Source organism: Gopherus evgoodei, chromosome 6, assembly GCF_007399415.2.
Source record: "Gopherus evgoodei ecotype Sinaloan lineage chromosome 6, rGopEvg1_v1.p, whole genome shotgun sequence".
In the NCBI taxonomy this organism is placed as follows: domain Eukaryota; kingdom Metazoa; phylum Chordata; order Testudines; family Testudinidae; genus Gopherus; species Gopherus evgoodei.
The window spans coordinates 9924230-9951022 of record NC_044327.1 but is presented as its reverse complement, the minus strand read 5'-3'; the positions used below and the strand labels follow the sequence as shown (position 1 = coordinate 9951022).

The window sequence follows — 26793 nt, the reverse complement described above, 5'->3', positions numbered from 1 at the left end:
TCAACAAGACATAATCGAAACCGCCAAGTGGCTGGTGAGAAGGTTAAGTATTTGCAGTAGTAGGAATAACATGCCACTGAGAGAGTCTAAAACCCAAGATATACAAAGGTGCATTAGTCCAGAGAAATATAATCTTCCAAAGCTCACATGTAACATTGCCTTTAAAAGTATCACAATATATCACTTCAATGCTCTCACTGCTGTAAGCATTAATTGCTGTGGGTGGGGCAGAGTTACTAACCCTGAAACTAGGGGGAAAAAATTCTAAGGAATATTTTAAATTCAACTCAATACCTATGAGTTAAAGCTAGGATTTGTCTTCAATGGGAGCAGAATTAGGCCAATGCAGCACTTTCAAAAATCCCACCCTAAATGCGTTTTCTCTCTACTGAGGTTCACACTTATCCAATTTTGCCATTGTTGAAGCTCCTTCAGAATGCTTGTTAAAAATGGCTGCCCCCGTGGCATGCCTAAAATGCCATTTTAGGCTGGACACTCTTTGCATTTGCCAGCAGCATTATAGAATATTGAACAATTACATTAAAAAGAGGGTAAAAAATACACCTACCATCATGTAGTTTTTTAGCTTCTCTCTGCAAGGCTATTCCAGAGGCATATGCTTCTATACATCCATGGCTACCACACAGGCACTCTGGTCCTTCTAGAGACACCACAATGTGTCCGAGTTCAGCAGCACAAAAGGAACTTCCATGGATCAATTCATGTTGATGAATGATTCCACCTCCAATTCCTATAAGCATATACAAATTTCTGACAGTAAAAGAACAGTCACATAATGGCCTTGATTCAGCAGGGCACTTACATGTCCTTATCTTAAAAGGGAAGGCTTTAAATACATGTATCTGTGCATCACTGTATTAGGACCAAATAAAGGAGCAGTCATTAAAAATCTCTTCTCTGCTTAATGCACTTGGTGCAAGTAAATGCATAAGTCTCCCCTGCCCCTAGATGGCAAGGTGACCGTACACCTATAATGCATAGTTTATTGGTCATGTCATGATATAATTTGTTCATGAGATATTTAGCCAAAGAGGGCTATTGAGGGGCACATGTAGACATTATGTCTCAGCCTGTGAGTTCATAACTCCTGTCACAGTAGTCCTAAATTCTTTATGCATGAAACAAATATTTAATTCATGCTTAAGAAGCAAAATCTTATCAAAACTTGTAAATACTAAAGGTAAAACAGTAGAAGTCAATCACATCCTTCAGATGTGGTGCATCTAGAATTCTTGTCCTAGATCTGGTATAAAACTGTGATTTGCATTACAAACTATTGTTTATTATTCATTAGCATTCTTCCCTCGCTATTTTGGATGGCAGTGGCAGGCCTGGATGTTGCAATGCAGCAGTGGTGATATTGGATGTGTGAAGTCAGATTCCTTAACTCAAGATCAACCCAGATTATGTCTTTTAACATCTAGTCTACACTAGGAGAGACATACTAGCCATGCATATGCATAAATGGTTTGGGTTGGGGTTTTTGTTGTTGTTATTTTTTTTAACAAGTGAGGATTCTTCAGCTGAGGTTACTGACACCCACGTACATGGTCCATATCTTTTTAATCAAGCAAGTATCAAAATGCTATCCTGCAATCTACCACAATGTGCTACTAAGATGATGTGTCAAGCTGAGCTCCTCATTTAGCTACTACATACGGCTCCAGATCGGACCTACATTTTCTAGCGGGAAAGGAATTATATTACCACATTGGAACTGGAGGACGACCCCACTAATGCAGCTGTTCTGTGACACAGAGGCAGCAGGAAGTCAGTGCTTTGATGTCTGTGTTCACACTTACCTGTACCAGTGATTAGCGTTACAAAACTTTCCACTCCTTTTCCATGCCCAAATTTCCTCTCTGCCAGAGCAGCACAGTTGCCATCATTGTCCACCCAGACTGGTAAGTGCAGAGCGTCAGATATCGGGGTCCTCAGATCAACAGAACTCCACTCCTGAATGAGCTTTGTGGAATGAAGTACGATTCCTTCTCGGGGATTCACCCGTCCACCTGTAGAAATACCTGAGCCCCAAAACACACGAGACAAAAATCAAGGCTAAGGCTAAACAACTCTGGAACTACAATCTATTTGCTCCTTGGGAGGAAAAGGATTTTTATTTTTAACACTAAACAATATATTTCTGAATCTAAACAAAACCAGTCCTAAGCCTCACTTGCAATATATTACATCAGTTATGATATGAGATGAGAACTAACAGAATTCTAGCATCCTTATCAATATGTGCTCAGTGTTCCAGCTAACCAGCTGAAAATTCAATTTCTTATTTTAGGTGGTGCTGGGTAAGTTGCTTAACCCTCCTGTGCTTCTTCCTAGCCAAATATAAAAAACCTGTATAATACCAAGGAGTTGTCCATTTTAAATAAGTGTCAAGCAATCCAGACTTGTTGAAAGTCTCTGGTTAAGGATAAAAGGGGTAAAAAACAAGGGTGATGTCACTGTAGGGGTCTACTACAGACCATCGAACCAGGAAGAAGAGGTGGACACGTCTTTTTTTAAACAACTAACAAAATAATCCAAAGCACAGGACTTGGTGGTGATGGGGGAGTTCAACTATTCAGACATCTGTTGGAAACACAGTAATTCAGGGCATGGATTATCCAACAAGTTCTTGGAATGTATTGTAGACAATTTTTTATTTCAGAAGGCAGAGAAAGCTACTGGGGGAGAGGCTGTTCTAGATTTAATTTTGACAAACAGAAAGGAGATGGCTGAGAATTTGAAAGTGGAAGGCAGTTTAGGTGAAAGACTATGAAATGGTCGAGTTCACGATTCTAAAGAATGATAGGAGGAAAAACAGCACAATAAAGATAATGGATTTCAGGAAGTCAGACTTTAGCAAACTCAGGGAGTTGGTAGGAAAGATCCCATGGGAAGCATGACTAGGGGGAAAAACAATTCAAGAGAGTTGGCAGTTTTTCAGAGACATTATTAAGGGCACATGAGCAAACTATTCCACTGAGAAGGAAAGATAGACAGAATTGCAAGAGACCACCCTGGCTTAACCAGGAGATCATCAATAATCTGAAACTAAAAAGTGGAAATGAGGTCAAATTACAAGGGATGCATAAAAACAAATAACACAAGTATGTAGAGACAAAATTAGAAAGGCCAAGGCACAAAACAAGATTCAACTAGCTAGAGACATAGAGGGTAACAAGAAAACTTTCTACAAATACATGAGAAGCAAGAGGAAGACCGAGAGGGTAGGCCAGTTACTTAAGGGGCGGGGGGCGTGAAACAATAACAGAAAATGTGGAAATGGCAGAAGTGCTAAATGATTTTTTTGTTTCAGTTTTCACCAAAAAGGTTAGTAGCAAGTGGACGTTTAACGTAGCGAATGCCAGTGAAAATGAGGTAGGAACAGAGACTAAAATAGGGAAAGAAGAAGTTAAAAATTATTTAGGCTATGTGTTGTGGCAGAGCTCCGACCGTGTCCCTGTGGGTCCCGCGCTTCCAGGTGGTTTACGCTAGCTTCAGTGGCTCACTGCGACCCTCCATGTAGCCCTTCTCTCTGTAGGGCCAGGGTACAGTCTACCGAGCCCTTTTCATCATAGGCCAGCAAGGAGGTTGGTGAGAGAACTCCCACAGTCTCTGTTGTCCCTGGGAGCTTATTTCAGAACAGTTTAGCCTCCTGTCCTGACAGGGGCCTGTCTTCCCCTCCTAGGAGATGTTTCTGTGGTGGCAGGCTGGGGGGAACCCGGGCCTGCCCTCTACTCTGGGTTCCGGCCCAGGGACCCTAATGGCAGCAGCTGTTGGCAGCCAGCCTTTCACTGCCAGAGTTGCTACATTTCCCTGAGCCACTTCCCCAGAGCTCCCCCGCTTCTCTCTTAAAGCCTTCTTCGCCCTTACCTTAAGGCTCCCTTTCCCATGGTTTGAGGTTGTCTTCATTACCCAGTCCTTCAGCCACACTTCCTCTCCCTTGGCTCTTCCCAGCCTGACTGGAGTGAGCCCTTTTATAGTATGAGGGGGCTTAATTAGAGTCAGATGTTCACATTAGCTTAACAGCCTCTCACCTGACTCTTTGCAGGCTAATTGGAGTCAGGTGTTCTCATTAGCCTAACGGCTTCAACTCTTTGTAGGCTAACTGAAATCAACTGTTCACCCTAGCCTGGAGCAGCCGCTGCTCTGGTCAGTCAGGGAACAAAAAACTGCTTATCCAGTGGCCAGTATATCTGCCTTCTACTACTCTGCTGTACCCAACTGCCCTGGGTCTATCACAATGTACATTACAGACCTTGCAGCAACACAGCTCTACAGCTAGGCCGCTGTTAAGGTCTCCCATGTAACAGCTCTCCTGCCAGCATAATTAAATCACCCCCCAATGAGGGGTGCTAGGTATGTCGGAAGGAAAGCCTCTTCTGCCAACATAGCACTGTCCACACCAGAACTTGTGCTGGTGAAACTTATGTATGTCAGAGGTGTGTTTTTTTCACGATCCTGACAGACAGAAGTTTTACCAACAAAAGTGGTAATGTAGACAAAGCCTTAGACAAGTTAGATGTCTTCAAGTCACCAGGGCCGGATGAAATACCTCTTTGAATATTCAAGGAGGTGACTGAGGAGATATCTGCGCCATTAGCAATTATCTTTGAAAAGTCATGGAAGACAGGAGAGATTCCAGAGGACTGGAAAAGGGCAAATATAGTGCCCATCTATAAAAAGGGAAATAAGGACAACCCAGGGAATCAGTCAGCTTAACTTCAGGACCTGGAAAGAGAATGGAGCAAATATCTTTGCACCAATTTGCAAACACCTAGAAGATAATAAGGTGATAAGTAACAGTCAACATGGATTTGTCAAGAACAAATCGTGTCAAACCAACCTGATAGCTTTCTTTGACAGGATAACTCGCTTTGTGGATAGGGGAGAAGTGGTAGCTGTGGTATATCTTGACTTTAGTAAAGCTTTTGATACTGTCTCACATGACCTTCTCACAAACAAACTACAAAAATACAGAGATACATAATACAAACTAGAGAGATGAAGCTACTCTAAGGTGAGTGCAAAACTGGTTGGAGAAACTGTTCCCAGAGAGTAATCATCAGTGGTTCACAGTCAAGCTGGAAAGACATAATGAGTGGGATCCTGCAGGGATCAGTTCTGGGTCTGTTCAATATCTTCATCAATGATTTAGAATAGATAATATTTAATCCTGCCATGAGTGCAGGGAACTGGACTAGATAACCTCTCAAGGTCCTTTCCAGTCCTACGATTCCATGATTAGTAAAATCTGCTGAAATTGGAAACACTTAAATAAACATTTAGCATGTATTGAGAAGACAACCATAGAATCATAGAATATTAGGGTTGGAAGGGACCTCAGGAGATCATCTAGTCCAACCCACTGCTCAAAGCAGGATCAATCCCCAGATGGTTATACTCATCAGATGAAAACTCTGGAATTCAGTGGGAACATGAGTGCAAAGCACCTCTGAAAGTGGGACCACTTACTGAGGTGTCTAAATAAATACTAGGGTGGCTATCTTAAGATACCCAAGAATAAACATTTTGGTCACTGCTTTTATACAGAGAACGCATGATGGTGTGGCATGATATAAAGGTGATATCAGCATGAGTTTGGAATAGCTGCTTTCCTCATGAGGGGCAATGACAAGAGTGAGTTATACAGGTCAGCCTTAACGAGTGCAACTAAACATTTATACCACTAATCATGGGTTTGGAATATGCCAAACGTTTTACAGAAAAATTATTTTATAAGTGCTTCAGGGTTAATTTTTTTTAATTATTCCTCTTATTTCACACCCTTACCTGTAAATTGTAAAGACTTTGGATGGACAGGATAATTAAGACAGAAGCCTCTAAAATTACTTAAATTTGCATTTTTACTTCCATAGATCACAGTATCTGGATTTCAACATCTGACATCTTACTGGAAAATGGATTTTGTTTTTTTTTAATCTTCCTAATGGAATAAAGCTCCCACTGTTAGTTCTGATACATTACAAAGTACTGACTGGATCGTGAACCAATCACTGGTGCACAGCTGAATACTTCCTGATGACCCCGGTACTTAGATTCATGTCACTGAGGGAGAAATTCAACATTTCTTTCAAGGGAAGGAGGAAACATTTCTCTGCAAATGTATTCGGTTATACTAAAAAAAGAAGTTGCTTGGAGCTCAGGGTCGGCTCTAGGTATTTTGCCACCCCAAGCATGGCAGGCAGGCTGCCTTCGGCGGCTTGCCTGCGGGAGGTCTCCGGTCCTGTGGATTTGGCGGCATGCCTGCTGGAGGTCTGCCAAAGCCACGGGACCCGCGGACCCTCCGCAGGCATGCCGCCGAAGGCAACCTGCCTGCCGCCCTCACGGCGACCGGCAGAGCGCCCCCCATGGCTTGCCGCCCCAGGCACGCGCTTGGCATGCTGGTGCCTGGAGCTGCCCCTGTTGGAGCTGCTCAGCGGTTTGGAAGGTATGGCCCTAACACTGTTCAATGGGGCCCAAACACTGATTAGGCAGGCTAGTTGGACTGTAATATAATTAATTAATAAAATAGTGCTGCCAGGGTTGGAATAGTGGGCAGAGTGCAGGTGAGGCAGTCAAAGCGGTAGGGAAAAGAATCATGCATCCATTTATCACATGGTACCCACCACTATATATATGGTGTGTGGGTTTTTTAAATCAAATTCAACTGGTTAAAACTTGGTCATACTGCCAAATATAAATATTCCCCATTACGCATGAAAGAGGGCTTTAGTTGAGAGAAAGCATACTTTATGGCCAAGATTATTATTGATTTCTAACATATCCAGCAGAAACAGACTGGCGCCGGGTGTAGAAGAAAGTCAACAAAAATACTTATCTAAAACTACACCATTAGAGGGAACATGTCTTGTTACAGCAGGCAGATACATGGCAGAAATTGCTTGAAAGCTACAATATTTTTCAAACTACTACTTATATTTCCTTCACCACAGTACAATGCATACAGCAAAACGTGTAACCATATTCCCAAAACAGCCAAGTGTTGTACGCAATGAATACAACAGCTAATAACATTTTAAGTAGCTGCAGTATGCAAACTATTTTTATATTGTTAAATTGTAATGATGTTTAGCGTCTGCATTAATTTATGATGTCCTCTTTTGTAAACCCACACTAAGACTGGTATTTTGGTGGGGTTATGTTAGCCAGTTAACTTGGTTACCGTGGAATACAGCTTCAGAAAACAGATTTGCTTGGCACAGAAAATCCATTTTTAATCAGTACAGAATCCATTCACACATGTAACATAGCAGGAACCACTGGATAAAAGGATTAAGAGTCACAAGTATAAATTCATGCATTGTATGGGAAAATAACGTTCAGCAGAAAGTCATTAATCAGATATTGAGCAAAGCTAACTCACTATGATAGTTTAATTTGTGCAAGGACAATAGGGTCTTTGGTAGCTAATAATATTCAAGTCGCCAATTAAAAGTTTAATAGGCCTGATTTTGATCTCTCACCAATGTAAGTCTGGAGTGAACCACAGAATTCAATGGAGTTACATCACAATCATGCCAAACAGGTTTGTTTAAATAGTTCTTACTTGGGGAAAATATCCAAAGATTTTGTTAAACGCTGGAGTGCTCACTTCCATCAGGATTCACTCTACCCTCTGCAACAGTCCCTCTACTGAGAGTTGTAGGGTGAAAGGGGAAAGGACAGTTTTCTATTATTATAAGGGTTTATTTGATTTTAATTAATTAGAACATTCCAAAAATGGTACTGTCCAGAAATCCAGAGACCAGGATTACAAATTCACATGTGGTTTGATTGTTGAGCACCTCTGAAAAATCAGTCCAATAACGATAAAAAAAGTCACAAAAAGCCACATAACAAGTCAACTAAACTCAGCATTACAGCTATGATTCTGCACCCAATTCAGCAGTGACATAAGCAGCTGTGAAAGTCTCATCACAAAAATATAGGTGTACATAGTGCAGCTTGCATTGGGTTAATATTCAGTAGCTGCGCAAAATGAGTACAACTTGCACAAGGAGGAGGAAAGGGAAATGTAGCAGGAAATGCAACTAAGAGAAGGAGATAAAATAAAACAGCCCCTCACACACACAGAGCTAACCACAAGTGGAAGAGAAGAATCAGGCCCACAGTCTGGTAGCATCTGACACACACACTGCACAGGTGTGCATGGTGACAAGGCGCACAGCACTGGACAAATCAACCATTTTACCCTATAAGATGCTATTTCTAACATCTCTCCTCCCTTTGAGCTTGTAAGTTACACGTCTCTTGCACACCCACTGAATGTCACACCCATGCAAGTCACACCATTTGGTCATTAACACCTAATTTCAGACCACCTTACACTCAACGTCCAAAGTTTCCCACTGTTTAAGTCACCGCTGAATTTGGCCAGGAGACTTCCAGAGGTGCTGAACCTATTTATACCTGGTCTCAGTTTGTCCTGCTGGACCAAATTCATCCCTAATGTCAAACATCAGTAAGATCACAGCAGGATTGAATCTGGCTGTGTCTTGGATAGTCTCACTTAATGTGTGATCTTTTGCACTGCTGTATTTAAGTACAAAATAAAGAGCTATAGATACAGGGATAAATTCTACATGCACTTACATCCTCATGACCTCGCAGTGCACAGGGAGTAAGTCAGCCCAGAATTTGGTTCACAGTGTCGGCCAGAAAGGTGATTCACAAATATGTTCTGAAAAAAGTTATGGTTCCCCTTAGGGCATTTCAAAAAGTTACCATTTTTCATGTTTGCAAATGGCCAGCCATCTTGGCGTGAGGCCTGGCAGGCATTGTGCTGGCGACATCACATCGACCATAAATAGCATTGGAGAATACTTTTCAGGTAAGTCCAGTTTTTCCAATATTGCAAAGAATTCTGCACTCAGTTACCATCTATGCAACCAAGCCAAGTTCAGTGAAGGATACACAGCTGTAACTGTGCAGGAATTAGCCCACTGTGCATTTATTCTTTTAAGTAACTGATGATATTTATATCACGTAGGTTGTAACAGAAGATCTAATAAGAACTTTGAAAACAATTTGCAATATCAGAAGCAGAAGAGGTCTTGCCTTGTAGCTTACTGCTATGGGGGGCATGTATTATTACTTGAATAGCTGAGGTGAACTCAGAAGTGTGCACTCCATAACCAGAAATATATCCCTAATGTCCCTTTCCCATTTGTTTAAATGGAAGTCAGAACATTCCAAAAACATCCTTGCAGGTGTTCTATAATTCTTTTGATTTCACGTCACATCTAACAAATTATTTGAATTTTTTTATTTTCCAATTTTATTTAAATAATGACAAAACAACAAAAATCATCATTAAGATTATAAAAGCAGCAAAGAATCCTGTGGCACCTTATAGACTAACGGACGTTTTGGAGCATGAGCTTTCGACATGCATCTGACGAAGTGGGTATTCACCCACGAAAGCTCATGCTCCAAAACGTCCGTTAGTCTATAAGGTGCCACAGGATTCTTTGCTGCTTTTACAGATCCAGACTAACCGGCTACCCCTCTGATAATTAAGATTATAACAGCTCCAAAGTTACATCCAGGCTCATTTGAACTTGATGACTGGGAACAAAGTATTAAACTGAAGTACAAAATACATCTTTTTCTTTGAGATTGTGTCATGTGTAGAAAAATAGCATTTTATTTTCTTAAGAACGATGACTTCTCAATGACTCCTCACAACTGCTTTATATTAAAGTGAATTCTTCAGCACAAACTAATCCTCTGAGGCCAAGTACAGAAAACTTTTAGTCCAAATGAAATATCAGATGTCAAATAGGACCTTTTGTTCACTGTCATTATTCTGAAAGATTCCATTATTTAATGGAGTAGTATAATCATTTAAGATAGAATTTTCTAAAAAAAGTTCTCTCTGGCAATAAAGAATTTATAAATTGCCTTTTTGTAATCCTTCAGTTCAGGGATCTGGATCACACACGTACATTGCTTCTTTTTCTTTTATGTACTCACCACTGAAGTTTTTCCAGGCTCATTATGGCAAATAAGAATTTTCAAGAGTTGAAAGTAATATTTTTCTAACGTGATTTAAATCAGAATTTTGGTTTAAAGCAACACTTGTCTTTCGTCAAAATGGAATGAGGTTCTAATATTCTGGTTAAACAGAATCCTTTCCACTAAAATAAATGTTTCAGAACAAAACTTTTAGTCAGTTATTAAGCAGAATGAAGCTGGGACCAGTTACAGTATAAACAAAATAATTTAAAATGGGTTTCTGCTACCGTGAAATTGAAATAGCAAATGAAAAACTATCTTGCCTTCCAGCTCTGCGGACACAAGCATCACTTCTGGACTGTGTTTTGGCCTCTTTATGCTGCTCTGGTGTGTCAAGGGGCTTGGCACCCAAGTTATTTGCCACAGGCAGCAGTAGGAAGTATCTGTCAGCTATGGCAGTTTCACAGGCTGCTCTAACTTATGTTCTCCAAATTCTGGGGCTGGGCCCCTGCGTCAAGGTAAGTTAAAAACAACCTTTGCCACCCACCATCCTCAGGGCTGTATCTCCTCAGCAACACCAGGCAGGCACTGCTATTCAGAATCATGGCCCTAGAATCAAATGCCACAGAAATCAGCATGAATGACAAAGTTCTTCTTATGAAATGACCAGTTCTGGAAATACTGTGGTGTTGTAGGTTGGGACTGAGGTGCATTGGCATAGCTTTGTGGATAGCTTTCACAGTTCCTACTCAGAGAGAGCTGACTCTAGTCTGTTTTCAGCCCCTCATTTTCACATGCATTTAAAAAGCATCCCTTATCACACGCACTAAATAATGGAATAAAACTGTCAATATAAAAGCTGTGAAAATGCCCATGATCAATTTTCTAACACAACTGGAACAATCTCGTTTAGTGCTTAAAGTCTTGGAAGAAAAATTCAATATTCATTAACTTACCCACTCCCAAAATTCTGCAGTTCAGATTTACAGCTTCTGATGCAGCCTCCATACACATCTTCAGAATCAATCCTATTCTGTCTTCATACGTTTTAGGATTGAGCTGGGTATATTTCTTCACTATTTCACCCTAAGAGGGAAAAACGGTCAGGCCTATCCACTTATATAAATGCCCTGCAAAACAAATGACTTCTCTTCTGTTTAAATTACAGACCCATCAGCTATAAAAACAATTTTATATTTGCAAAGAGCCACAACTCTACCTCCAACTGTGGAGAAAAAAAGATACAAGTCTTAGGCCCTGACCCTGCAAGATTATGTGTGTGGGTAGGCCCCTTGTACCCATGTGGGGCCCTAGACTGGTTTCTGCAATCAAGTCCTACAAGCTGAAATACAACATACATCTAAGATAAGGACCTTTGAGCTGGCAACAGAATATGCCACTGGCTGTCATAAAGTTGCTGCAAACAGCAAACCATAATGTGATATGCTGGAGGTTTTGCTCTGTCCCAGCACTGAAGGGGAGGAAGGGACAACTCAAATAGCTTCATGAACAGTGGCTGGATTAAAAAGCAAGTGTTAGTTTTAAATATGATTAAACAAAAGTTTGTTTGGTGTCATAAATATTGCTATTTTACTGGTAACAGGAAACTTAAGGACACACATGCTTGGAATTCAGATGCAGGAATTAGTCTTATCAAGGTTGTTAAGAGAATTTAAAGGGCATCTGTTATAAATATTGTTTCTTACATAGCAATGCTGACTGAATATCAGTCTTTGTAACATTTTTTGCAGTAATGTAATCTCTGACGTCTGTTTGTGTGGGGGATGAGAAGGGGAGCATGTTTATACCCTAACACTCATAAAACAATGGAAGCATTCATTATGTGTGGGTGCAGGGGGAAAACAAAAGTTAATGCAATGTTAAGCTTGCAAGATCAGACACTAAGAAGTAAATACATTTCAAAAATGAAGGTATCCCAAAGCACATCTTGTGTATTTTCTGGTCGCAGAATATCACACTGTGGTTTACATTTAACAAGGGAAAAGGAATAGACCATGCTGCGTATGTACCATATGACTGATTTAATGTTACGAAACCAACTTCAGCTTCGGACATTTCCTGACGTTTGCGTGTTGGTTCTCACTCAAATGTCAGCATTAGATCAATGATGGCGTTTTATTTTTCTTTAATTTTCATTTAGTTTCCTCCACCAGTTTTTGTTTCTTTAGGAACAAATATAAAAGGTAACTAGAGAAGTTTTTAAAGGTAATCTCTTTGTTCTGACTTTGCCAGAAGAGCTTGAAAGCTCTTTGAAAGCAGTCGTTTCTAAACTTTCAGAAACTGAGTCCCACCCTTCAGGGAATCTAAACCAACTGCACCTTCAGCTCTGCCATATGTTGCTAAAATGCATACTCAAAAACAGGGTGTCACTCAGACCTGGCCTACATTTAGGGATAGATCAACATAACTACATCTGCCAGATGTGCAAAAAACCCCAAACCAAACCAAACCAAACCCTCCTGAGCACTGTAGCGATGCCAACCTAACCCCAGGATAAATGTGCTACGTTGACAGAGGAGTTGACACAGCTGCCACCACTCAGGGAGGTAGTGTTCCGACACTAATGGAAAAACTCATTCTGTCCGTGTAGGCTGCATCCACAATATAGGGTTATGCCGCTGTAGCTACAGGGACCTAGCTATGCTAGTGTGGTCTCCTCAGCTTAGACACACCCTTACAGTAGATCAGAGTAGATTGTGTAGATCTTCACATTATAACATTCTTTCTCCTGTCTTAGACGTTTTGAGTGGTGAAATCGTTAACAATGGTGACCAAATTTAAAGGATCATTATTGGTGCCTGAGTTGTACCCAGTCAAGTGAATGAGGTAGTTAACACCTCCAAGCTCTTGTTTCAGGCTTTTTGCAAACATCTGTTCATCAGTTATGTCTGGATCACATTTTCAAGGTTTTCTTCACAATCAGAACAGTTAGACACTTTTTTTTTTTTTTTAATTAAATTAAAGCTCAAGTTTCTGGGAAACAACTGAAAGGCCTATTTGTGCTTCCCTGGCTAGTTCTTCATGCTAGAGCCAGGGGCACACCACCCACTCTGGGAAACATCACTTAAATGAGCTAGCTGTGTACAAGCCGCGCAACTCTAAGCCAAAGAAAAACGTTCTACACTCCATGAATTCTTTGGTGGTAAAAGATGATGGAGTGACAGCCCTGGAGACTGAAGTCTTTTATTCACAGAACATCTACCACGCAGGCTGTGATGGTGCATGTTTCCCCCCACTACCCCACAACATGCCTCAATCTATTCTGGAACAATCACTTTTAGCAGAGAAAGGGGTAGGTTAGTCTTCAGGTTCATGCAGTTCTGGGTTTCTCTGAGAATTTCAGCCTGGGTGCCAATTACCTTCTATTCTGACAACGGTTTAGAGCAGGGGTCTCAAACATGCATGCGGCCCGCGGGGCTCTTGCATGTGGCCTGCCAAGCTCCCTGCCCCTCTGCCTACCCGTGGGATTGCCCCCTCTGGTGCTGCGAGCCCTGAGCAGCTCTCTGAAGCAGCTGGCTGCATGCCCCTTTGGTCCGGGGGGAAGGGGGAAGGAGGCAGAGGGCTCCTGAATTGCCTCCTTCCAGGCACCGCCCCCCACAGCTCTCATTGGCCAGGAACAGGGAACCGTGGCCAATGGGAGCTTCGTGGGAGGTACCTGGAGGAGCCGCAAGAGTAGCAGACGCATGAATCCTGAGCCCCTCCCCCTCTCCCAGTTCCAGCTGCTTCCTGGAACAGAGCGGCGCAGGGCCAGGGACCAGGGCAGGCAGGCAGGGAGCCTGCCATGACCCCGGAGCGTGCCGCTGCCACCCCGGAGCTGCTCTAGATAAGCAGCACTGGGCTAGACCTCGCATCCTGAACCCCTCCTGCACCCCAACTCCCTGTCCTGAGCCACCTGCTGTACCCTGCACCCCGACTCCATGCTGCACCCCTCACCCACTTGCACCCCACACACCAACTCCCTGCCCTGAGCCCCCTGCCACACCCTGCACCTCAACTCCCTGCCCTGAGCTCCTGCCACACCCTGCACCCTTTCTGCACCCCCTGAGGCAGCGTTGGGGTGGGGACTTCGGGGAAGGGGTTAGAATGGGGCAGGGAAGGGGGGAGAAGAGGTGGGGCCTAATGGAAGGGGTGGAGTGGGAGCAGGGACAGAGGCATTGAGGGGTTTGTGTCAGTGATGCGGCCCTCAGGTCAATGCACTAGTCCTAATGTGGCCCTCGTGGTCATTTGGGTTTGAGACCCCTGACTTAGAGTGCTGGGCTCCTGTTCTCAGGTATCAAATGGAGAGCAACTGTCACCTGCTGTTGGTCCAACAGCCATCAGAAAGTAACAACTTTTGGCCTAGCTGTGTTTTCATCGGTGACAGAGGTGAAAAACTCCCTATCACATGACCAAAGCCACCCATTCCTTCTTCAGTGAATTATCCTTGGAGTCTAGTGTCTTTTTGTTTTTTTCCCCCCAGATATTCTGCATGTCCATTACTAAGGCATATGAGGGGGTTGTGTGGAAAGTGAGGAAAATGGCACTAGAAGTCTCTCCCCTTGTGTGTGGTCTATATCAAGGCACATGCTGAATTGCAGTCCCTGTGCTCAGGGAAGCACAGCAGCTGCTCCCTGCCTATTCCCCTGTGGGTGCATGGCTCCTCAGATAGAAGGAGCCTGTGTGATCATGGCTTTGCTTTGCTCCACGCTGGCTGGCAGACCTGGCCAGCTGCACAGGAGCACAGCAGCAGGCACACTTTATCAGCGCACCTAGGATCTCCCCCAGGGACAGTACTGCATTGCACTATCCCCAATGCAGTGCTTTCTCATCGAATACAGTGGTGTCTACAGACATATATAAAGGCATGGTATAGTACTTACCTTCATACTGACTATTGCTACTCGGAGATTTGTTCCACCTAGATCCACAGCCAAGGCACTCTGGGTTTCTAGGATATGGTCAATATCTTGTGAGATGTTCTCCTTTACAGGAGGGAAGCAGAACTTCTTCTGCAGTGGCTCTTTGAGGTCAATAGATTTGAGGAACTTCAGAATTCTTGGGACAGCATTACCATCCCCATATATTTTTGAGCTGTAATATAAAAAAGCACCAATTATAGGTGTAAGTAAAACAGCAAATCTGTAAAGCACTTATAAAATAGAAAGCCACAATATCTCACATCTCAAAGGTTATTAATAACTACAACGTTATCTGCCACGATAATAATTAATTTCAAGCCTCTGTGAGTGTGCCACAGGATGTGTTGGATGCTTTAGCAATTTGGAGTGGGTTGAGGGCTATCCAGCTACAGGTAGCACAGGTAGCACACGTGTGGAATTATTATCATTTTTTGCCATGGGCTCTCATTTAACCATGTTCCATGAGGTTACAGCACTATTTGTTTGTTTGTTTTTTTAAAGAATTCTAGATATTGACACTGAATCCTAGACATCAAGCAGCAGAGCTTTGTTGTATGAGTTCCAAGCTGCCAACATTGCACAATGATTCTGAGATTCACAGACTGCTTTCCTTTGTACGTAGTAAGACATCCAAGATGATTATTTCTTCCTAGAGTGGGGAGCTAACCTTGGATAAATATGGTGAAATCTATTCTCCACCCCAGTACAAACTAAGGGACTTCTCTCTGGTCCCCTGAAGAGCAGTGGGCGGATATATGTACTTACCAAGGATACTGTTTTCCAAATTGAAGATGCAAAGCTTGTAGTATTTTGTCTTGTGTGTCAGCATCACGAACATGAAGAACATTTTCGCCTAGATAATCAAAAATACAATGTCATTCCAGTGCATGCCAGCTACTTGATAAATAATGGGGGAGGGGGGGAAGAGAACGGAGAACAGAATTTGAAATGAACAAGCAATTACTTTTATGTCCTGGCAAAATGTGTTAAGGCCTCACACCTACTCCAAAGGAACATGACCTACATGCACATAGTGCCCCTACTTCTGTATGTGTCATTTTCTTACATGCAAATGCTACGCTGACATTGCTCTGTTAGGACCTGCTACCACTGAAGTCAATAGCAAAACTGTCATGGTACAGTATCCTGCCTGCGAAGCACTTAGAGAACAGAATCCTTATTAACTCCAATGTAATTCCCACATAAAAGAACAACACAGAGAAGAACAGGAGGGTAAACTGTTATTTACATCTTATCTGAAGCATCTGTGTGATTGTGAAGAAAAACTATACATTTGCTTTTTATACCCGCTGCTGGTTGTGGTATATGTGTATATTAAAATTGCAGGATCATTCCAGAGTGCATAGTTTTATGCCTGTCACATGTACCTGCACCCATAAAGAAAATATATGCAGTGGTTTATTCTGGCAGGTGGAAGCCATTGCATATATTTATTTTAGTTGGACTATAGATAAAAGGCTTTTCTACAAAAATCATCAGGACAGAAGGAACAGATCAATGAAGTTATTAAGATAGGTCAAAATTACCCTGCTCTGATAATGTCCGTTAAACTCTGACTTTACCTTCTGTAATGATGCAAGCACATGACCATACCCAACACCCAGCAAGTTAATTTAGCAGAGACCTTAGCAGCAAACACATACCTGTTTCTCTTCCTATTTGACGTGTTCCCAGATTGATGACAGGGGTTCCAAACGCTCCCACCTCTCGAACACCACAGCTGCTGTTACCAATCACACAGCCAGCATGTGCCACTAACTGGATGAACTGCTCAAACGGAACATGCTTTACTGCTCGAAAATTGGGATGATGCTCAATGCCCTTCTTCCTCATCACCCGAACCATCTCTTTGCTTCCTACAGAAAAAGCCAACAATTGAGAACAAAATGTTAACGGATAGCTGAATTTTCACTGTGGCTACTGAAGAGGCCACTGTATACACTGTAATGACATGTTAGTAGCTGTCACTGATGCTAACACAGAAGTACTGTGAAAGTAGCCGGGTTGGTATTCCTAGGACTGCCCCCATCAGCTCTCTGTACATGTTCCCAACCACTCTTTGCTCACCCGCCCTCCACAGGACTCTTCACAGCTGTGTCATTGAGGATAGGGTTCCAGTTGTGAGTCTGAGATCCAATGTGGAAATTCTTCATGACTATTATATTTTTAAACATTTTAGAGCCCATGGGCAAGCAGAATAGCTTGTCTGTCCCCCCAAATTGCAATGTTTTCCCTTTATCTTCCTCAGAAGACTGAAGGGTGAAGGTGATCCTGCATTCAGCACACGGTTCCAATGAGTTCAAACATTATACCTAGTTCACCAAGCTACCTCCATGTGGGCAGATGACGTAGCACAAGTGAAGATGCAGAGAGGAAAGAGACAGTCAGATGGTAGGGCTGCAATGAACAAGAATGGAAGCAGGTGGATTAAGAGGTCTATGAGTGAGACAGAGGGGAAGTGACTCCATGGAGAGTTCTGAAAATCTGGAGAGCAATTCTTCGTCAGTTTAAAACAAAAACCAAACCACTTATAAAAAGTACCTGTTTCACTCACCTGCATCAATGTTTGGGAACAGAACTAGTGTCCTTTTGTTAAAGGAGATGAGTGCATCCAACGTTAGTTCAAACATCTTTATGGAATGTTTAATATCCGTGGTCACAGGGTGCTGCAGAGCAACTATATAATCTCTTGGTTTTACATCTTCACCTGTTTAAAGGGAGCCCAAAAAAAGCTGTTTTATTAGTAGCGTGGTGGTTGTTGTGGGAGAATGATTCTGAAACCATTGAAACAAAAACCTTCTCAAGTTCTAGACAGCAAATCTGATTTCTAGCACAATGAATTCCATTACTATAAGAGATCATAAGGGAGTGACAGGAGAATATGGGTTTGAAGTTTACCACTGTAAGTAAGACTGAACAATTGCTATTGTCTAAGGCCCCAGCATGGTGTCAACTGTAGTACTGGGCCCTAAAACTTTACAAGAGTACTTTGAGAGCAGACTGAGGCCACTCGTTACACCAGCATAAACCTAGATTAACTCAGTTGAAGCCAATTAACATATTCTGGATTTACACTATTGTAAATGAGAGCAGAATCTGACCCTGAGGCTGTGGCACAACAGCAAACAGGCAGATCTGATAGAGATTTTTACTGTGATCATTCCTTTCAATCCATTAGACTATTCAGGTTTCCTGGGAGTCTTCTGGGCCTCAGCGGATGGATTTTCACCATTTGCTTAAAAGAAATGAGAGCGTGACTATCATAAATACTTTACTTCATTTCACTTGTTATAAAGAGAAGCAGGCTCATTTTACTTTATTCTGAAAATGACTAAACTATTCAACTAACAAGAACCAAGTTCCCAGCTGACAGGGGCTGAAGAATTTTTCCTGTCAAACACCAACAAGATATGCTGATTTATATGGAATGATCTGAAAGTAAATGGATGACATACAACACAAGTCTCTGAAATATATCATGCTACTGTATTGTACTGTATAGGAAACAATGTACAGCATGTAAATTCCCTTGATTTTCTGCAAATTAGCTCCATGCACAATCTCTAATATTATTAGGTCAAACCTGCTCCGAGCTGTCTGGTTATAAAGGATATGAACAAGATTCTGAACCTCTGTGTATCAAAGAAATAGCTCTGAGTTCTAATTTATTTTTTAACAAAGAACTCAGCAAATCTGACTCTTGTTTTTTGACTCAGCAAATAGGAGTTTAGATGTTAAAGACAATCTCTGGGTACACTTTTTTGGGTCATGTCGGGTTACTTTCTCCTGACTACAAATACGAGAACAGAAATTGTAGAAATGAAGGTGTTTCTTGAAGAAACCAACACAGTCAAAATGTGACATTTGGGTCTCTAGAGAGGAAGGGGCCCCTGAATATTTAAGCATTACATCTGATATTTGATGGGATGTAATTATGTTAAATAATATATGATGTTGGGGCCTCTATTGCTCAGTCTTTCAGGCTACAGGCCAATTGGCCTTGTTATTAATCTTGCCCTGGAAACAGACTATCGTGATATGATAACATTTGAAAGTTTTGTGTTATTTTTCCTCCTTTTGGTTTACCAAGAGCTTTCGTTCTCAAAATAATACGCACATTTCCTTAAGGCAGTGGTTCCCAAACTCGTTCCGCTGCTTGTGCAGGGAAAGCCCCTGCGGGCCGGGTCAGTTTGTTTACCAGCCATGTCCACAGGTTCGGGCGATCGTGGCTCCCACTGGCTGCGGTTCACTGTTCCAGGCCAATGGGAGCAGCTGGAAGCGGCATGGGCCGAAGGATGTGCTGGCCGCCGCTTCCTGCCACCCCCTTTGGCCTGAAACAGCGAACAGTGGCCACTGGGAGCCACAATCGGCCAAACCTGTGGATGCAGCAGGTCAATAAACTGGCCCAGCCCGCCAGGGGCTTTCCCTGCACAAGCAGCGGAACAAGTTTGGTAACCACTGCCTTAAAGTGTGAAAGGCAGAGCACATGGGTATTTTTCTTTCAAAAGAGCAGGGGAAAAGACATAGGGAATAACATTCAACTGAAAAACAGTATACTAAGGTTTTTAGTTATGTCTGTGTTTACTGGGTCTATCTGTATTTCTGTGGTGGGAGATAGAGGACAGAAGAGCAGCGTCAAAATGTGCTTATACCATTCATAAAATCCTGCCTGAGCTTCATGAGAATGCCCAACAAAAATGCATGCCTGCCTGTTGCAGAAATCTTATGAACTTTGAACAGAAGTGCAATACACACCTATCCACATACGTATAATACTCATGTAGTCTTTCTTTTTGGAGGAGAGAAGCTTGTCATATGAGGGACAGCCAGCCAAAAGAATGCGATCATGGTCTTCGCACATGGATATCAAATGCTGCTCTGCACTTCTTGTGCAACACACATGAAAATGAGCCAGTTTGGTTATGGCGTGTCTTATTGAGTCATCTATGGTCCCACTGACTTCCCCGCCTTCAATATGAAGAATCCGAATATTCATCAGGGCTGCAGATGTGGCCAGTGCCAGAGCATCAAATCTGTCCCCATGAACAATCACTATGTCAGGTTTCAGACGGCTGAGGACATCTGGTAGCTTTACTAATGCAAGGCCTACCGACTCCACCATGGCTGCCTCGTCTTCGCCTCTCACTATGGTGTGCAACCTCGTGTGAATGTCAAAGTCGTCTTGTTCAATCATACGGTAGGTGTTACTGAAGAAAGGAGTGAAAAAAGAAATGCTCAAACTGCAATACTGCTTGCTTTCACACTGATGTATCTTATGACAGCATTTCATTACCAGTTTCATAGAAGCATAGAATATCAGGGTTGGAAGAGAACTCAGGAGGTCATCTTGTCCAACCCCCTGTTCAAAGCATGCCCAACCCCAACTAAGCATGCCCATTAACTAGCTTTGAGGAAGCAGCTAGATTTTCTCTCTATGTGAGAGACACCTTTTCAAATTTTTAATGATCCTTGTTCACTGAGGCCAACATTTTCCAACTAGGGTGCCTAGCATAGTACTTGATGCTATGCTTGAGCACCTGCATAGATGTGCCTGATCTGTACTGTGCTTGAGCACCCGTAGCTCCCGCTGACTTCAGTGGGAACTGTGGCTACTTAGTACCTCTGAAAACCAAGACATTTTGATTTAGGTGCCTAACTTTAAGCAGCCTAGTTGGAAGGCATTGACTTGCTTTCTACAGCATGCAATCAAAGAAGGACCTTACAGATTACAAAAAACAAGTAATCCAAGTTCAGGCTGGGTTTTCAGCACAAAGAGACCAGATTTTTAAAAGGAGTCACACAAAGGCTGTAAGCACATGGGACTTCTAGGAATCTATTTTTTTTAAATACTCACTAGACTTCACGTACGTTAACGCCTGTATTAAATATCACAAGTCCAGAAAAAGCAAAGACTCTTTAACCATAAGCTGTTTACTTTAAACTGCAGAACACATTTTAATCACCACCAGACATTTAATTAGCACAACTCTACCAAAGTCTTTTTTCCAATATACTTGAACCAAGTTGTTACACAGGCTGGGTAGCAGAGGAAAATGTTGAGCTTCTTGAATGGAGTAGAGTTCGTGGGTGTGGGGGGCTTAAAAGGAAGTTTAGTTAGTAAGACTTCTCCATCACATCTCTGTAATTTAAATGACATGTGAAAGGCTTCAAGAGGGCTACCAAGCATTAGGACCAGCGGTAACTAGGATGCAAACCTGAGTACTGTATATACACTAGGGCAGGGGTCTCAAACACGCGGACCGCATGCAGCCTGCGGAGTTATTTGCTGCAGCCTGCCAAGCTCCCCTACCCCCTCAGCCCCCAGAGTTAATTCCTGTGGCCGCCAAGCTCCCCTCTCCCCGTCCCCCTCCTCCTCCCCCTCAGCACGCCATGTCTCCGCTCCTCTGCCTACCTCCAGTTACTTCCCGCCACCAAACAGCTGTTTGGCGGCACTTAGGGCTTTCCAGGAGGCAGGAGCGGGGAGCCGCGCACTCAGGGGAGGAGGTGGAGAAGAGGTGGGGCTGGAGGGGCAGGATTTGGGGAAGGGGTTGGAATAGGGCCAGGGGTATGGCCTCATGGAAGGGGTGGAATGGGGGCGGGGCCAGGGAGGGGAGACTTTAACCAAAGTAATTCTAAAAGTCAGTGCATGTTTTGTCCTTTGAGTGAGGTGCATTACTGAGTATTTATATTTTATTAAAACCCTTCGGAAATGACTTCATCTCAAAAAAACACTCAAAGAAGAAAAGAGAGTTTTCCAAGACAAATGGAACAATTTATATTTTTTCACAGAGGTAAAAGATAAAATTCAATGCCTTATTTGTCAGTAAATGATTGCTGTTCCCACGGAGTATAACATACATCGGCACTATGATATGATGCATCATGAAAATATCATGCATTCACCAGAAAAATCCAAGAGGAAGAAGTTCAGCAACTTAAAGCAGCATTTGCCAAGCAAAGAAATTTCTTTTCGGAGATTAACAAGTCTAGTGAAGATTCAGTAACAGCAAGTTTTGTGATAAGTGAAATGATAGCTAAAACATCACGACCTTTTACAGAAGGCCTATTCGTAAAAGAATGTCTTGTGAAGGCCAGTGAAATTTTATGTCCTGATAGGAAGAAAGTTTTTGAAGGCATAAGCTTGTCTGCCAATACAGTTGCCTGCAGGATAACGGATTTAGTAGATAATGTGCAAAAACAATTGATTCAAATGGCAAAAGACTTTGAAGCATTTTCAATTGCTCTTGATGAGAGTACAGATGTATCAGATACCACACAGTGTACAGTGTTCATTAGAGGTGTGGATTGCAATTTGAATATAACTGAAGAATTGCTAGACTTAATGCCACTGAAGGGTACCACAACCGGATGTGACATATTTCAAGGACTGGAAGAGTACATTGAAAAAGCTGCGCTGTTATGGAACGAACTCGTATCTTTGGCTATTGAAGGTCCGCCATCGATGTGCTCTTAAAACATTGGTGTGGTTGGATTATTGAAGACCAAACTGAACAGCCTCAATATACTAAGAATTAGCTTCACCAGTATACATTGCATTTTGCACCAAGAAGCTGTGTGTAGTAAAAGTCTACAAATAAAGGAAGTTATGGATGTTGTTGTCAAAACCGTTAATTTTATATATGCATGAGTGCTGAATCACAGACAGTTCATTTCTTTTCTAGCAAATATGGATAGTGAATATGGGGAACTTCTGCATCACACTCAAGTTAGATGGCTGAGTCGTGGACATGTTTTGAAGCATTTTTTTCCCTTAGAGAGGAGATTGATTTCTTCATGAAAATGAAAAACAAGGAGGTTCCACAACTTGCTGATTCCACTTTTATCTGCAACCTTGCTTTTCTAGCAGATGTAACTGTTCACCTGCATGCACTGAACTTGAAGCTTCAGGGTAGAAAACGGGTGATAACACAGATGTACAACAGTGTTAAGTCATTCAAAGCCAAGCTTACTTTGTGGGGGAAATAGCTGACTGCCAGCAATTTGGTCCATTGCTCGACTCTGAATTCCTTAGGAATAGCTGAACCCAAATCCCTGAAAGAATATGCAGAGATCATTTCTTAGACAAACAGGTTGATGTGTGGTTTAAAGATTTCAAGGCACTTGAACCACATTTTCAACTTCTTTCCACACCATTTGCTGTGGAAATTGACAATACTGCAGAGAAAATGCAGATGGAGTTAGTGGAGCTTCAGTGCGATACCATTTTGAAACAGAAGTATACAGATGCTGGAATTCCAGAATTCTACCAGTTTCTTTCACAAGAAAGATTTCCCATGTTATTCTCTGCTTCCACAAGGGTAATGGCAATGTTTGGAAATACATATACATGTGAACAGTTCTTCTCTTCCATGAGGATTAACAAATCTGTGTTAAGGCAAGGCTCACTGATGAATATTTGAAAGCAACACTGAGATTGGTTTTGTCTCAGGATACCAAACCTAATACTGATGCTCTGATTGATGCAAAACGCTGCCAGCTAAGTGGCCAAAAATAAAATGACTGTCAAACTTAGCACTGACTTTTCACATTACAGTTTTTAAAAAGTTAATACATTGACTTTGAATAGCATACTATATTACTCTTCATTTTTGACTATACTTTTGCACTGTTGTATGAAAAGGTTTCAGTGATGCGGCCCTCGGGCCAATGGGCTAGTTCTCATGTGGCCCCTGTGGTGATTAGAGTTTAAGATCCCTGCACTAGGGCCAGCAGCTGCCAGGCTGTTTGCATTTTTTTCCCTTATATTTTTCCCCATTGCTATGCAGCTGAAGGGCCACTACTGTCAATATAATAATTCCAATTTACTGCCTGACCAAGCAGTTCCTCAGCCCTCTAGAGTACGTCATGAAGTATATTAAAATTAACAGAAAGCAAACTAGGTGCAGGAACAAATGAAGACAGTTACAAGACCTTGAATAGTTGCTGCAGGAGGCACAGCAATGCCACAGAGAGCGGCTTCATTTTATGCTGCTGAGATGACAAGTACTAATAGCAGCTTACACCCACAATGGAAAAGCTGTAATATTTCTGATATGCTGGAGTCATTATCACCTGCACAAACACACTTGTAATCTATAATTGGGGTGAAGGACAAGAGGCAGGGTAATAGGAGAAAAGATGGCTGTTCTGATTACAAGTATATAGTGATGCACTTACATACCATATTCATTATACCTGACCGTATAAATGTTCCAGACTCTCTGGTTGGAATGAGAGATGAGAAATCAAATGGTTCTAATTCTTTTCCTTAAGAGAACTGATCCATTCATCCTCCTTAGTGGAAAGGAGCAAACTTCCCGATAGGATTTTGTCAGATTTAACGCTTGGTGAATCCACTCGCATGTTGCAAGTTAAAAATCGTGGCTGGCAAGCGTGGTGGCAGAGCAATGGTTACAAGCAAGGCAAAGAGCTCAGCCTCAGGAGGAGAGGAAACCATTCCTCTGTTCAGCTCCAGAAAGCCAATCGTGCCACTCCCAAATTCTTCTTACTACAAGTGCATGCAGGATAAATCTTGGCCAGTGACCTCCTACCTGATTTGTTCAGAGCTGATACTATTCCTGAAAAACTGTCTTTCAACCTGCTAACTTTAAATAGTTTCCTCGGCATTTTGTTTTTGGCTCTGTTTACAACTAACCTCTGCTCACCACTGCAATCTCATATTCAATAGCTTTAGGACATTCTGTGAGTGCCTTCCTCACTGATACCTAGCAACCAGCAGCAGCAATGGTGGTGGCTGTAATCTTTTTCATGGTTCAGTGTCCAAAGTACCCCTGTACCTTGAGCAATGCAGGAACGATGGTGATCCTCTGAAGTCGAATCTATTAGCGCAGGGATGGCCAACCTGTGGCTCCAGAGCCACGTGCGGATCTTCAGTAGTTAATATGCGGCTCCTTGTATAGACATTGACTCCGGGGCTGGAGCTACAGGCGCCAACTTTCCAATGTGCTGGGGGATGCTCACTGCTCAACCCCTGGCTTTGTCACAGGCCCTGCCCCCACTCCACCCCTTCCCACCTCCTCCCTAGAGCCTGCAGTGCCCTCGCTCCTCCCCATCCCCCCCCCCACCTTCCTGCATTCCATGAAACAGCTCATCGGGAGGTGGGGGGAGGGAAAGGGAGGCATTGATTGGCGGGGCTGCTGGTGGGTGGGAGGTGCTAGGAGCCAGGGGGAGCTGATGGGAGGCTGCTGGCGTATTACTGCGGCTCTTTGGCAATGTACATTGGTAAATTCTGGCTCCTTCTCAGGCTCAGGTTTGCCACCTCTGTAGTAGAGGCTTACTCTGCCGCAGCAGCCTGCTGCTAACTGGCTGTCTGCTGCTTCAGTCACAAGAGTCAGCAGGCCCAGTCCTGCTCCCATTGAAATCAAAGGCAAGGCTCTCATTTATTTCAATGGGAGTGTAAACGGGTCCACTGACTTTCCTGGGAGTGGATAAAAAAAGATAAACAAAAGAAACAGTATTTTTCAATTCTCCTCATACAAGTCCACCTAGTCCTACTGCTTGTTCAGCTAACCTCTGAGATAAACAAGTTTGTTTATATCTAGGGGGGATAATGCTGCCTACTTTTTATTTACAATGGCACCTGAAAGTGAGAACAGGTGTTCACATGGCACTGTTGTAACTGGTGTTGCAAAGTATTTATGTGCCAGATGTGCTAACATTCATATGCTCCTTCACGCTCTGACTTGCAGGCTCTAAAGTTTTACATTGTTTTGTTTTTGAGTGCAGTTACCTAAAAAAAAATTCTACATTTGTAAGTTGCACTTTCATGATAAAGAGATTTCACTACAGTACTTGTACGAGGTGAATTGAAAAATACTATTTTTAAATCTTCTGTACAGTGCAAATATTTGTAATCAGAAATAATATAAAGTGAGCACTGTGCACTTTGTATTGTGTTGTAACTGAAATCAGTATATTTGAAAATGTAGAAAAACATGCACAAATATTTATAATAAATGTAAATTGGTATTCTATTATTGTTTAACAGTGCGATTAAAACTTGATTGATTACAACTTTTTTTTTTAATCTCATAATTGTGATTTTTTTTAATCATTTGAGAGCCCTAGTTTTTAGTGTTTTGATTTACAAGAATGTCTTTGTTGGAAGAAGCCTTTCTAAGTGGTTGTGCAGGAAAGGCCATATACCCTACAGGGATCGGCAACCTTTGTCACCCGGCTCATCAGGGTAAGCACCCTGGCAGGCTGGGCCGGTTTGTTTACCTGCCACGTCCGCAAGTTTGGCTTATCACGGCTCCCACTGGCAGCGGTTCACCGCTCCAGGCCAATGGGGGCTGCAGGAAGCAGCGGCCGGCACATCCCTCATCCCATGCCGCTTCCTACAGCCCGCATTGGCCGGGATCGGTGAAACAGTGGGAGCCGTGATCAGCCGAATCTGCGGACGTGGCAGGTAAACAAACTGGCCCGGACCATCAGTGTGCTTACCCTGGCGAGCTGCGTGCAAAGGTTGCCGATCCCTGCCCTACAGACTCCTCTCACTTGCTGAGGGGCACAGAAGTGATCTGAAGTATAAGTGTGCTGTCAAGCCTCACTGATACCAAATCAAGAGTCACCTGCCCAGTCCATAGGATTAACCCTTCCTGCCACCAGATGAATACAAGAACATGGGACTCCCATTAGAAATAGATGTTGGCTGTCTGGATAAAGTTAACTTTCTCAGACAAAATTATTGTTTTCTAACAGACTTTGGGTAAAGATTTCCAAAGCACTTAAGTGACTTGGAAGCCAAAGTCCTATTTTCAAATGTGGCTTAGGCACCTGGGAGCCTATGTCAGACTGAAAGTCAATGAAATTTAGTCTCCATCATGCCTAA

The 26793-nt window shown here is 42.6% G+C and overlaps 1 protein-coding gene across 6 annotated transcripts in view; it reads right to left on the bottom strand.

Annotated features, from left to right (window-relative positions):
• GNE (glucosamine (UDP-N-acetyl)-2-epimerase/N-acetylmannosamine kinase) overlaps positions 1-26793 on the bottom strand; it is an 82678-nt gene that overhangs the window by 15127 nt on the left and 40758 nt on the right. For all 6 annotated transcript variants that reach the window (XR_004001069.1, XM_030567922.1, XM_030567920.1 and 3 more), the window contains exons 3-10: positions 19698-20149; positions 17497-17649; positions 16586-16798; positions 15687-15774; positions 14883-15093; positions 10959-11088; positions 1824-2045; positions 569-751 (exon numbers count right to left, since the gene is read on the bottom strand). Coding sequence is in view for 5 of the 6 variants with exons in the window: in XM_030567922.1 (XP_030423782.1) it covers positions 569-751; positions 1824-2045; positions 10959-11088; positions 14883-15093; positions 15687-15774; positions 16586-16798; positions 17497-17649; positions 19698-20149 (1652 nt within the window). In the remaining variant the exon portion in view is untranslated. The remainder of the gene's footprint in view (positions 1-568; positions 752-1823; positions 2046-10958; positions 11089-14882; positions 15094-15686; positions 15775-16585; positions 16799-17496; positions 17650-19697; positions 20150-26793) is intronic.